Source organism: Pelophylax lessonae, assembly GCF_965119305.1.
Source record: "Pelophylax lessonae genome assembly, chromosome: 1".
In the NCBI taxonomy this organism is placed as follows: Eukaryota; Metazoa; Chordata; class Amphibia; order Anura; family Ranidae; genus Pelophylax; species Pelophylax lessonae.
The window spans coordinates 823,109,450-823,122,107 of NC_138768.1; the positions used below are offsets into that span (position 1 = coordinate 823,109,450).

Sequence of the window (12,658 nt, forward strand, 5' to 3'; positions counted from 1 at the left end):
TTTTCTTCTCTGAGCATGCCCAGTCTTGCAAATCTGCTGTCTGTCGGCCGAAATCTGTGCTGACTGGCGAACAAATCGGCCGTTCTGGTGACGGCCAACAAATATTTTAAAGTCTGCTATTTTAAAAGCAGATTCTGTTCGGCCGAAAATGCGCTGTCGGCTGTCGGAAGCATCATACTAACAAGCCTACAATCGGCCGGCGGCCGAATATTTACGGCCGACAATCGGTACGTGTGTATGGGGCTTAACTGATGACGTCATTGGTTATTAGGATGCCAGTGTCTAGAAAGTCGTAATGGTGCATAATGGAAACCCGTGGCTTTGTATAACTAAAGGGCAGGCTTCATCCACCTGCTGGCTTGTATACAATTTCTGATACATTTTTAGGCATTTTGCCAAGGCACCCCAGTGTGCCTGGGCACCCTGGTTAAAAAAAGGCTGTACTAGAGAATCGTTACATGGGCAGAACAGTTTGTACTGTATTATTGTAATGGTAATGTACAGTATATGCAACTCCAATAACAAATATCCTCTCACTTCCTGCTGGGGTATGACAACGCTCTGTCCCCGTCTCCCAATTATTCTTCTGCGTTGTCACCCTAAAACTACAAGAAGCCATTTCAAAACATTTTAACGTTTAACAGGCACTGTCCACAATTGCTTCCATCAATAATAATAATAAAAAAAAAAAAAAAGAAAAAAAAAAAAAAAAGAAAAAAAAAAAAAAAAAAAAAAAAAAGCACCATGCTGCCATCAATAAAATGCACCTGTCACAGAGGGGTTGATTTACTAAAACTGGAGTGTGCAAAATCTGGTGTAACTCTGCATGCAAAAAAACAATCAGCTTCCATTTTTTCTTTTTTTTGTCAAAGCTTAATTGAACAAGCTGACGTTAGGAGGTAATTGGCTACCATGCACAGCTGCACCAGATTTTTCACCCTCAAGTTTTAGTAAATCAACTCAAAAAAGTGGTTGCAGGAGATCAGTAGAACTGAGATTTGACAGTAGAACTGTCACACTGTGGAGATGTAGTGAAAAAATGGACTTTACAGAAGTGACTAACAAAGTGAAGACAAACTCCAGCCAACGTTTTTTAAAGCAGAATTCCAGATATTTATTTTTTGTGTGATTACATTGGCACATCTTGGATCAAATGTATATAGGCATATTCCATACCCGATTCCTGTTAAAGCAGAGAATCTCTCTAGTAGCCACTGCTACCACAGTGATCCCCACCATCTCTCTCTTTACGGACTAACTGCCCTGCTGGATAGAAACCACAAGGAATCGCTCAGTAGAGGTGCCATTCAGAGAATGCTTTGTATTTTTCTCAAGGAATACAAGGTGATCTCTGATTGGATGAGGTGGTGATCACATCACTGCTCCTCCACCTCGTCAAAAAAAGCCCACACACGTACCAGGAATTCTAGTCACAGCAATCAGAAAGACCCTGGTTGTGCATGCTCACTCCAACCTCAAAATATTTCATGCTCTGGAAGCCTGAGCTTGCATGTTTTTGATCTATTGCCCATTAAAAGGGGAAGCAGGGACATTGCACGGACATCCTGAGAGGTGCTCATTTTTTAGGATACCCTAATTGCTAAGAAAAACCAAGCTTGCCAGTCAAACGCCCCCCCTAACAAGATCAGCTGCCCATGGAAAGTCAGCAGATGCTGCCAGATTTCATGATCTCGCTGTAGCATCAATCCTGGTGATGAACATTTTAAGTCTATGGACACCAGAATTGGTATATTTATTTTAGTTAAATGCTCATCTGTTTGTTTAAAAGATTTTCAGCTTAGACACCAAGGCTCCGTTCACCCCTAGGCGATTTCCAAAATCGCGGCAGGACACATTTGCGATGCCATCATTTCTTAATGGTACCCCAAACCTGGTGGGATTTTGCCATGATTGTTGAGCAACAAAACACACTACAATCTCAGCAAAAATCGCAATGCCAAAACGCTCCTGGCTCTGTGCCAAAATTTGGTACATGAGCTTCTTTGGAAAAGAGAGGCCCAATCAAATAAATGGTGCTGCTCCAAAAACACAAAAAAGATTAAAAAACCAGCAACAGCAGCTGTCGCTGCACCACACTCAGGTGTGAATGGAGCCTAAGCAAAGGTCCGACCACAAACATCTCCTGCAGTGGAATTCAAAACTTCTGTTAAAACTTCTACTTAGACACATGGAGATATGTTGGAGGGGAGCAGATGGTGGCTGATGTCCACCTTGCCTCTATATTTGGGACATAACAACTCTCTACACTTTGTCTCCATCTATGCACTACTGCAGTGGTCTCCAAACTGCAGCTCGGGGGCCAGCTGCAGCCCTTTGCTTACCTTTAGCCTTTGGGGCACCATTTCATCCACAGATACAAAAAAAAAAATGGGACACAATTCCCCCCACAGACATCAATGAAGGTGCAATATTTCTCCCACTGACACCAATGATGTGGCACAATTCCCCCACTGACACCAATGGTAGGAAATTATTTATTCCCACTGAAGTCAGGACCTTTTCTTCTAACACTAGCCACAGTTCAGCCCCCCTATAGCCACAGTTCAGCCCCTCTAAAGTCTAAAGGACAGTAAATTGTCCCTTTGCTTAGAAAATTTGGAGACCCCTGGCCTATTGGATAAGTGTAATCTATATGTTGACGATTATTGATATGTAAGAAAAGGTGTATGAAGTTACTAATTATTTATACACAAAGTCTCATCTAAAACGGTTTTTAATCTTGGAAGGTTGTTAGCCCGCTTTTTATTATGACTTTGTAATAAAATTTGTGAATTTACATATGGCTTTGTGTAATTCTTCCAGAGGTTAGATGGAATAGCAACTTTAAAGTCCCACCCATTCATTTTTTGATCTTGCCTGCGCAGTCTATCGATTTACCATAAAGTAGTACTCCAGAACCTATAGAAGAGTAAATGTGTAATGCAGAATCCTCATTTTCCACAGAGTTCAAAGTTTGGCTACAAGTTTTGTTTCAGTATTACAGACAATCAGCACTTCAGAAAACAAAGTATTTAACCTTCAGACTCTTGACAAACATATATACTGACTAAGCAACACAGAGCACCTGGAAATTGTAACATGCTGGTAACTATGAAAAACCAAGCTCACTGCATGCACACAATGCTTCAACTACAACAGGCCTGAGTAGAGGATAAAAAATATGACCGCACTCAAGAGAGAGACGAAATCAATGATGTCCTTTATTCCTCATGGATAAATTCATACAGACAGTGCATCAAAGACATGCCAGGTTGACACGTTTCACGGTACAGATGATCGCTTACGCATAACCACACAATTGTGATTGTGTGGTTATGAGTAAGCGATAATCTGTATCGTGAAACGCGTCAACCTGGCATGTCTTTGATGCACTGTCTGTATGGATTTGTCCATGAGGAATAAAGGATATCATTGATTTTATCGCTCTCGAGTGCGGTCATACTCTTTTGATTGTCAACTATTGCGGATAAAGGATCCGACCTGCACCTGGATCAACACCTCACCTGAGCGGCTTTCTCCCCCTTGTTTTCCTGAGTGGAGGATACCCACCAAGGGCGAGATTAACTTAAACACAGAATATGGTGCAGTTGTGCATATTAAGCAATCCACTTACAGGTTTTAATTGTCAAGCTAAAGTCGGAAGCTGATAGATTCTGGTGTGGCTGTGTGCATAGTAATCAATGTGCACTCATTTTAGTCAATCCCCTAGAGCAGTGATGGCGAACCTTGGCACCCCAGATGTTTTGGAACTACATTTCCCATGATGCTCATGCACTCTGCAGTGTAGCTGAGCATCATGGGAAATATAGTTCCAAAAACACCTGGGGTGTCAAGCCTCACCATCACTGCCCTAGAGCAGTGATCCTCAACTCCGGTCCTCGGGGCCCACTAACAGGCCAGGTTTGCAAGATAAGTAAATGACATCACAGGTGATCTCATTTGCTGCTCAGTGATTGCAGTACTCTAGTCTGCATCTCCCCAAGGTAATACTTAAAATCTGGCCTGTTAGTGGGCCCAGAGGACCGGAGTTGAGGACCACTGCCTTAGAGAATAAGATCCACTAGCTTGACTAGCTGACAGTGTGAGGGCTGGGTGTTTCAGCAACCCAAAGTGTTGATTAGGGGCAAGCTGGAATGGCAGGTACACAGGTTCCTAAAAGAGTGAAAGAAAGATGCCCAACACTCTCGGAGGGAGACTGAAAGGTGTGTAGGTAACCACGATGTAGCAGAAGTATATGGGACTCTCAAAGCAAGACTAGAACAGGCAGAGGGCTCCCCAATGCCTATCAGAGTGGAAAATTTCAATGTGCTGGTGATGTCTCACATTAACAGCAGAAGAATACTTGCAAGGACATGAATGTAAGAAGTGAAGCCACTTGCAGTAACTAATAATAATAATAGGAAAATAGGAATGCATGATAAGCGGAGACTCAAGTTTAGCTGCTCCCAGAGGCAGCGACTGCAGTCCTGGGACTCCATGGTAATAAGAGTGGAATTAGAGGAAAGGAAAGCAGTGTTGGGACACCAATGTAGGAGAGTGGCTTTAATGATAATGCTGTAACCCACCCTGGGACAGGAATAGCAGAGATAAAGCAGCTCATATGATACGACCCCTTACTATGCAGGTGACAGGACTATGGATGAAATGGTATCAGTATGGGCACCCTGGATGAAAGTGGCAGCATTAAGGACTCCAGGGTAGGAATGTTAAGAGTTATAGAAACCCATGTGCTATGACTCCTCACTAGATGATAATAACAGACAAGTGAGTTTACCATTACAGGTGAAACGCTCAAGGGAGGAATACAGAACTGGGGACTCCAAGGTAATAATGTCAGAGAAGGACATGTGCTGTGACCTTTCACATAACAAGGAACAGGAGTTTTTCTCTTATAGTAGCAGTGTATGCTTCATAGGCGAAAGTAGAAGGATAGAGGACTCTAGGATAGAAATGTTAGAGAAGCCAATGTGATGTGACCTCTCATTATATAAAATGACAAGAGCATTGGGTCTCATGGTACCAGTGTTGTCCCATGGACTTCAGGGTAGGAACAGCAGAGCTAAGGCAATTCATGTGATGTGACCCCTTGCTTTTTGGTGACAGGACTGTGGCTTTCATGGTAACAGTGTAGGCTCCCTAGGGGAGATTAGCAGAATGGAAGAATCTAGAGCTGTAATGTCAGAAATAGTAAAAAGAGAACACCACATGAGCGTCTCTTTTTACTATATGGGTGACAGGAGTGTTGGTATTGGGACAGTGGAGCCCTCAGGGGAAGGATGGAAGAACTGCAGACTCCAGAGTAGTAATGTTTTATAAGCCCAAGTGCTGTGACCACTTACACAGATGCCACTCTTAGGCCTCATTCACACTGCCACACCTGCGCTTAACTTTTCTAAGAAATTTCTAAGACATAAAAAATTCTCTGGGAAGTTTGAACAACTTTTATACCTCTCAGGTTTCTTTTTCTGGCATTTCAATATCCCTCCCTTAAAGGCCCATTCACACTAGTAAGTCGCCCTGAACATTCAGGCTGATGGTATGGTATTCTCTGGAAGACACACTGCCAGTGCATTGATCCTGGCAAAGCTAACTTTTTGCACATAACTTTATTGAAATGTCACAAGTGGTGACCATGTGCTGGTGTGTGCCGCAACCCGATTCTCGCTTTCTTTCTTTCAATGTGCTCCAACAACTCTGTGGCATCAACTGACACCACTGGAGTCAAGGCAGTTTTCTTGTCTGTGCATTGGGACAGCACTGGAAATAGCTGCCAGTGTAGTTCCAGCTCATCTAGTGTGGACAGGCCCCTAATGTAGGTTTAGCCGCGTCTAGAGTTTCTAATGAGATCCAAGAATTACTCAATTCTATCTTCTCAAAGGGCTCATTCACATCATGTGCAGTGACCTGAGATTTTCTGCAATGGATCTCCACAGGTCACTGCTTCTCACCACAATTCTGTGTACCTGTGAGTTGTGTTAAAAATGCAACCTGTCTGCATGACCGCTAAGCCCTTGAAGGCAGGTAAGAAAAAGTAAAAGTATAAAAAAAATAAATTGTTAGCATTTTCACCCTTCCAGGGATCAGTCATTTCACTATGGATGACATGAAATACATGCCAAAGCACATAAAAACAAAAAATGTTAAATACATATAAGTGCTGCACATGAACCTTCAAATTGTTGTGGTGAGTTATGTGTGAGAGGGACCCTAAACACAGCTAAATTAACTGCACCTATACACAGGTAAAGGCTCCGTGTGCATGGCATCATTTAAAAGGTCCTTACATGCATTTATATGTGTTTAGAAATGCCCACTAAATGTAGGTTTGACAGGTCCAATGTAAATGAGGTAAAACAGTGTAGGCTTCCCATGCGAGAGAGGACTCCAGGGATAGGAATGTCAGAGATAGAGAAGTCCATGTGCTGTGCCTTCTTACTATATAAATGACAGGAGTGTGGGTCTCATATAACCAGTTTAGCCTTTTAGACTTCAGGGTAAAAATGGCAGAGATGTGGCAGCCCATGTGACATGACCCAACACTATACAGGTCACAGGAGTTTGGCTCTTATAACTCCCTAGGTGAGATTGGCAGCATAGAAGACTATTGTACTAATGCCAGAGTTCGAGAAGCTCATGTGCTGCGCCCCCTCACTATATGGGTGACAGGAAAGTAAGTATCATTGTACCAGTGTAGCCCTAAAAAGGGGAAAGATGGCAGAATTTGGGACTCAAGACTAGTAATGTTTGGGACGCCCAAGTGCTGTGACCACTTATTATACCACTTTATTAACCACTTAAGCCCCGGAAGATTTTACCCCCATTCCGACCAGGGGGTATTTTGCGATTCGGCACTGCGTGACTTTAACGGACAATTGCGCGGTCGTGCGACGCTGTACTTAAACAAATTTAACGTCCTTTTTTTCCACAAACAGAGCTTTCTTTTGGTGGCATTTGATCACCTGTGCGATTTTTTTTTTTTTTTTATTTGATCATGCGCTATAAACAAAAAAAGAGCGTCAATTTTGAAAAAATAACAATATTTTTCACATTTTTTTTATATGATATTCCCCCAAAAAAAAAATGTAAAAATCAAAATTTTTTAACATTTTCGGCCAATTTGTTTTATGCTACATATGTTCGGAAAAAAAAAAAAAAAAAAAAAAAAAAGCATATTTTGATTGGTTTGTGCAAAAGTTATCGCGTTTACTAACAAAGGGAAAGATTGTTATTTTTTTTTTACCGCGTAATGGCGGCGATCTGCAATTTTTTTTGCGGTACTGCGACGGACAGATCGGACCCTTGACTGACATTTGACACTTTTGGGGTTACCAGTGACATTTGTACAGTAATCAGTGCTATACATATGCACTGTTACTGTAAAATTACACTGGCAGTGAAGGGGTTAACTTTTTTGAGAGGGAGGGGCTATGTGTGTCCCTAGGGGCATGATTCTAACTGTGATTGGCTGTGGCTTGAGCTGTAGGAACAGTGATCAACGGTCCTACATAGTAGAACCGTATGATCACTGTTTCTACACAGGGGAGAATGACAGGCGGCTTGTTTACATCAGCCGCCTGCCTTTCTCCCTCTGCACCGACGATCGCCGAGTGACCGGCGGACATCGGTCCGCCTGTCACACGCGCGGGGGGGGTCCGTGACCGCATGGGAGGACAAGAGTTTGGAGACAGGGAAGGAGGAATCCATTAAAAAGAAGGAAGGGTGGAAGATTCTGGGGATAGACCTGAAGGATGGAGGGATTCAGCAATAAAAATTGAAAGATGGAGGAATTCATGGATAGGGATGGAAGGTTGAAAAAGTCCAGAAATATGAATTTAAGGATGTAGAAGTCAGGAAAAAATAGCTAGAAAGTAAAGGACTGAGAAGAGCCCATGGGTAGCAAGGGGACAGGGAAGGGCCCAGGAAAAGTATTCTGTAAAATAGGTAAGGCGCTGCTCCACTTACTGCACAGTATTTGATTTTTTGCAGTATTGTATGTGATCAACTTTACCTATTTTTCTATATTTGAGCAGCACGTTTTGAGTAGTATTTGCACATTTAGCACTTTAAGTGGAGCAGCACCTTACCTATCTTACAGAATACTCTTACACAGGAACTAAGTAGTAGCGTTTTTTGGGGGCTGCAGCTCATTTGTTGTTTATCATAGGCTTCACGTTTGCAATTTTTCAATAACCAAATTTATCCATAGCGCAGAATTTTTTTTTTGCATTTGGGAAGGGAAAGAGTCCAGGGAAGGCGGAAGAGTATTCTGTAAAACAGGTAAGGCGCTGCTCCACCTACATAAAGTCCAAAATGTGCAAATACTACTCAAATAAATATAGACGAAAAGGGGAGAAGGGGAAGGGGGGAAGAGTCCGGGGACAGGGAAGGCACCAAGACAAGTCCATAAATAAGAAAAAAAAAAGAAGATATGGATGGATGGAAGAGTCTGGAGAGAGGAAGTGAAGGATGGAAGAATCCAGGGGCTGGAAGGACATGGTAGAGGTGGCAGACACAGAGAAGCTCATGTGTGGCGTCTCTTCCTCACTATATGACTGAGCAGAGTGTGGCCCTCATGATGTCAGTGGGGGGTTCCCCAGGTGAGATATCAGCTTGCAGTCTTCCATATATACATGGTGGTGTATCTCCTCGGGAATATCCAGGATGTGATATATACATGGCGGTGTATGGGGGTCTCCTCAGGGATGTGATATATACATGGCGGTGTATGGGGGTCTCCTCAGGGATGTGATATATACATGGCGGTTTATGGGGGTCTGCTCAGGGATGTGATATATACATGGCGGTGTATGGGGGTCTGCTCAGGGATGTGATATATACATGGTGGTGTATGGGGGGGTCTCAGTGATATCCAGGATGTGATATATAAATGGCGGTGTATGGGGGTCTCCTCAGGGATGTGATATATACAAACCAGATGCCAAAAAAGTTGGGACACTGTACAAATTGTGAATAAAAACAGAATGCAATGATGTGGAGGTTTCATATTTCAATATTTTAATTCATAATACAACATAGAAGACATCAAATGTTTAAACTGACAAAATTTATAATTTTAAAAAGGGAAAAATAAGTTGATTTTAAATTTCATGGCATCAACACATCTCAAAAAAGTTAGGACAAGGCCATGTTTACCCCTGTGTGGCATCCCCTCTTCTTTTTATAACAGTCTGCAAACGTCTGGGGACTGAGGAGACAAGTTGCCCAAGTTTAGGAATAGGAATGTTGTCCCATTCTTGTCTAATACAGGCTTCTAGTTCTCAACTGACTTAGGTCTTCTTTGTTGCATCTTCCTCTATATGATGCGCCAAATGTTTTCTATGGGTGAAAGATCTGGACTGCAGGCTGGCCATTTCAGTACACAGATCTTTCTTCTACGCAGCCATGATGTTGTAATTGATGCAGTATGTGGTCTGGCATTGTCATGTTGGAAAATGCAAGGCCTTACCAGAAAGACGATGTCTGGATGGGAGCATATGTTGTTCTAGAACTTGGATAGACCTTTTAGCATTGATGGTGCCTTTCCAGATGTGTAAGCTGCCCATGCCACACGCACTCATGCAACCCCATACCATCAGAGATGCAGGCTTCTGAACTGAGCGCTGATAACAACTTGGGTTGTCCTTGTCCTCTTTAGTCCGGATGACATGGAGTCCCAGTTTTCCAAAAATAACTTCAAATTTTGATTCGTCTGACCACAGAACAGTTTTCCACAGTCCACTTTAAATGAGTCTTGGCCCAGAGAAAACGTCTGCGCTTCTGGATCATGTTTAGATATGGCTTCTTTTCTGACCTATAGTTTTAGCCGGCAACGGTGAATGGAACGGTGGATTGTGTTCACTGACAATGTTTTCTGGAAGTATTCCTGAGCCCATGTTGTGATTTCCATTACAGTAGCATTCCTGTATGTGATGCAGTGCCGTCTAAGGGCCCGGAGATCACCGCCATCCAGTATGGTTTTCCGGCCTTGACCCTTACACAGAGAGATTGTTCCAGATTCTCTGAATCTTTGGATGATTTTATGCACTGTAGATGATGATGACTTCAAACTCTTTGCAATTTTTCTCTGAGAAACTCCTTTCTGATATTGCTCCACTTTTTTTTGCTGCAGCATTGGGGGAATTGGTGATCCTCTGCCCATCTTGACTTCTGAGAGACACTGCCACTCTGAGAGGCTCTTTTTATACCCAATCATGTTGCCAATTGGTCCTCCAGCTGTTCCTTATATGTACATTTAACTTTTCCGGCCTCCTATTGCTACCTGTCCCAACTTTTTTGGAATGTGTAACTCTCATGAAATCCAAAATTAGCCAATATTTGGCATGACATTTCATAATGTCTCACTTTTAACATTTGATATGTTATCTATATTATATTGTGAAAAAAATATAAAAGTTTTAGATTTGTAAACTAGTCCATTCCTTTTTTACTCACACAATTTGTACAGTGTCCCAACTTTTTTGGAATTGGGTTTGTACATGGTGGTGTATGGGGGGGGGGGTCTCCTCAGGGATGTGATATATACATGGCGGTGTATGGGGGGGGGTCTCAGGGATGGGATATATACATGGCGGTGTATGGGGGGGTCTCAGGGATGTGATATATACATGGCGGTGTATGGGGGGGGTCTCCTCAGGGATGTGATATCTACATGGCGGTGTATGGGGGGGGGGGGGGTCTCAGATGTGATATATACATGGCGGTGTATGGGGGGGGTCTCAGGGATGTGATATATACATGGCGGTGTATGGGGGGTCTCAGGGATGTGATATATACATGGCGGTGTATGGGGGGGTCTCCTCAGGGATGTGATATATACATGGCGGTGTATGGGGGGGGGGGTCTCAGGGATGTGATATATACATGGCGGTGTATGGGGGGGGGGGGTCTCAGGGATGGGATATATACATGGCGGTGTATGGGGGGGGGTCTCAGGGATGGGATATATACATGGCGGTGTATGGGGGGGAGGGTCTCAGGGATGTGATATATACATGGCGGTGTATGGGGGGGTCTCCTCAGGGATGTGATATATACATGGCGGTGTATGGGGGGGGGGTCTCAGGGATGTGATATATACATGGCGGTGTATGGGGGGGGGGGTCTCAGGGATGGGATATATACATGGCGGTGTATGGGGGGGGGGTCTCAGGGATGGGATATATACATGGCGGTGTATGGGGGGGAGGGTCTCAGGGATGTGATATATACATGGCGGTGTATGGGGGGGGGGGTCTCAGGGATGTGATATATACATGGCGGTGTATGGGGGGGGTCTCCTCAGGGATGTGATATATACATGGCGGTGTATGGGGGGGGTCTCAGGGATGGGATATATACATGGCGGTGTATGGGGGGGGGTCGCAGGGATGGGATATATACATGGCGGTGTATGGGGGGGGGTCGCAGGGATGGGATATATACATGGCGGTGTATGGGGGGGGGGGGTCACAGGGATGGGATATATACATGGCGGTGTATGGGGGGGGGGGGTCTCAGGGATGGGATATATACATGGCGGTGTATGGGGGGGGGGTCTCAGGGATGGGATATATACATGGCGGTGTATGGGGGGGGGTCGCAGGGATGGGATATATACATGGCGGTGTATGGGGGGGGGGGTCGCAGGGATGGGATATATACATGGCGGTGTATGGGGGGGGGGGGGTCTCAGGGATATAATATATACATGGCAGTGTATGGGGGGGGGTCTCCTCAGGGATGTGATATATACACATGGCGGTGTATGGGGGTCTCCTCAGGGATATCCGGGTTGCAGAATCTCCGGTGCTGTGACCAACCCCTCAGTGTCCGCCCCCTCACCTGGTTCTGCGGCTCTCCCGGTTCTCCTCCGGCTCGGACGAGGCTTCGTCATCCTCCACCGTCACATCTCCGGCAGGGAAGGCCGCGGCCGCCCCGAACCCTCCCGGGGCCAGAGTACTGATAGCTCCGCTCTCCTCCTCTCCTCTCCCGCGAGGAGCTCCGTGTTCCACAAGCCCGCCCGCCGCCACTCTCAGCAGTAACAGCCCCAGTACGGACAGGCCGAGCCGCCCCCAGCCCCGGCCTTCCATGTCCCCGCCAACATGTGCACACAGCGCGGCTCCTCACCGACTCACTCCAGCGCCAGCGCCAGCGCCGCCATGACACTTCTGTACTGACAGACAACTCCCCCCAACCCCCGGAGTAGCCTGAGAATTCCCTCACCTCACAGCGCTCCCGGCCAATCACACCGCACAGAGATGACAAGTACGTCAGCCATAGGGCACTGCTCATGTCAATCGTGTTGCATTTTCCCCGCCCACCAACAAACCCTGGTTAATTCTATTGGTGAATCAGCCCAGAGCCATGGGAGCTGACGCGCAAAGCCTCCTGGGATACGCCGTGCGTGTCCGTCTTCAGCCAGTTACTGGAGGCAGCCTCGCAGCCAATCAGATCGCTCTATCTCGGCGCTCTGTTTACTAACATCACCCTTCCAAAGATTGGATTACCCAATCAGAGTTTGTTCTACGGACAAGTGGAGGTGATTGGTTAACCAATGGGTTGAGCGGTTTATTTCTATTGGCTGGTGATAACGTCAACACAAAGGAGGCGGGAAAGTGAGGGTAGAGAGAAGGGGATT

At 45.0% G+C, this 12,658-nt stretch overlaps 1 protein-coding gene across 3 annotated transcripts in view; it reads right to left on the reverse strand.

Moving 5' to 3' along the window:
• EIF2AK3 (eukaryotic translation initiation factor 2 alpha kinase 3) overlaps nucleotides 1-12,224 on the reverse strand; it is a 104,690-nt gene extending 92,466 nt beyond the window's left edge. For all 3 annotated transcript variants that reach the window (XM_082252891.1, XM_082252890.1, XM_082252889.1), the window contains exon 1: nucleotides 11,863-12,224. In XM_082252891.1, the coding sequence (XP_082109017.1) occupies nucleotides 11,863-12,110 (248 nt within the window). In that variant the 5' untranslated portion in view covers nucleotides 12,111-12,224. The remainder of the gene's footprint in view (nucleotides 1-11,862) is intronic.
• Nucleotides 12,225-12,658: the final 434 nt, after the last annotated feature.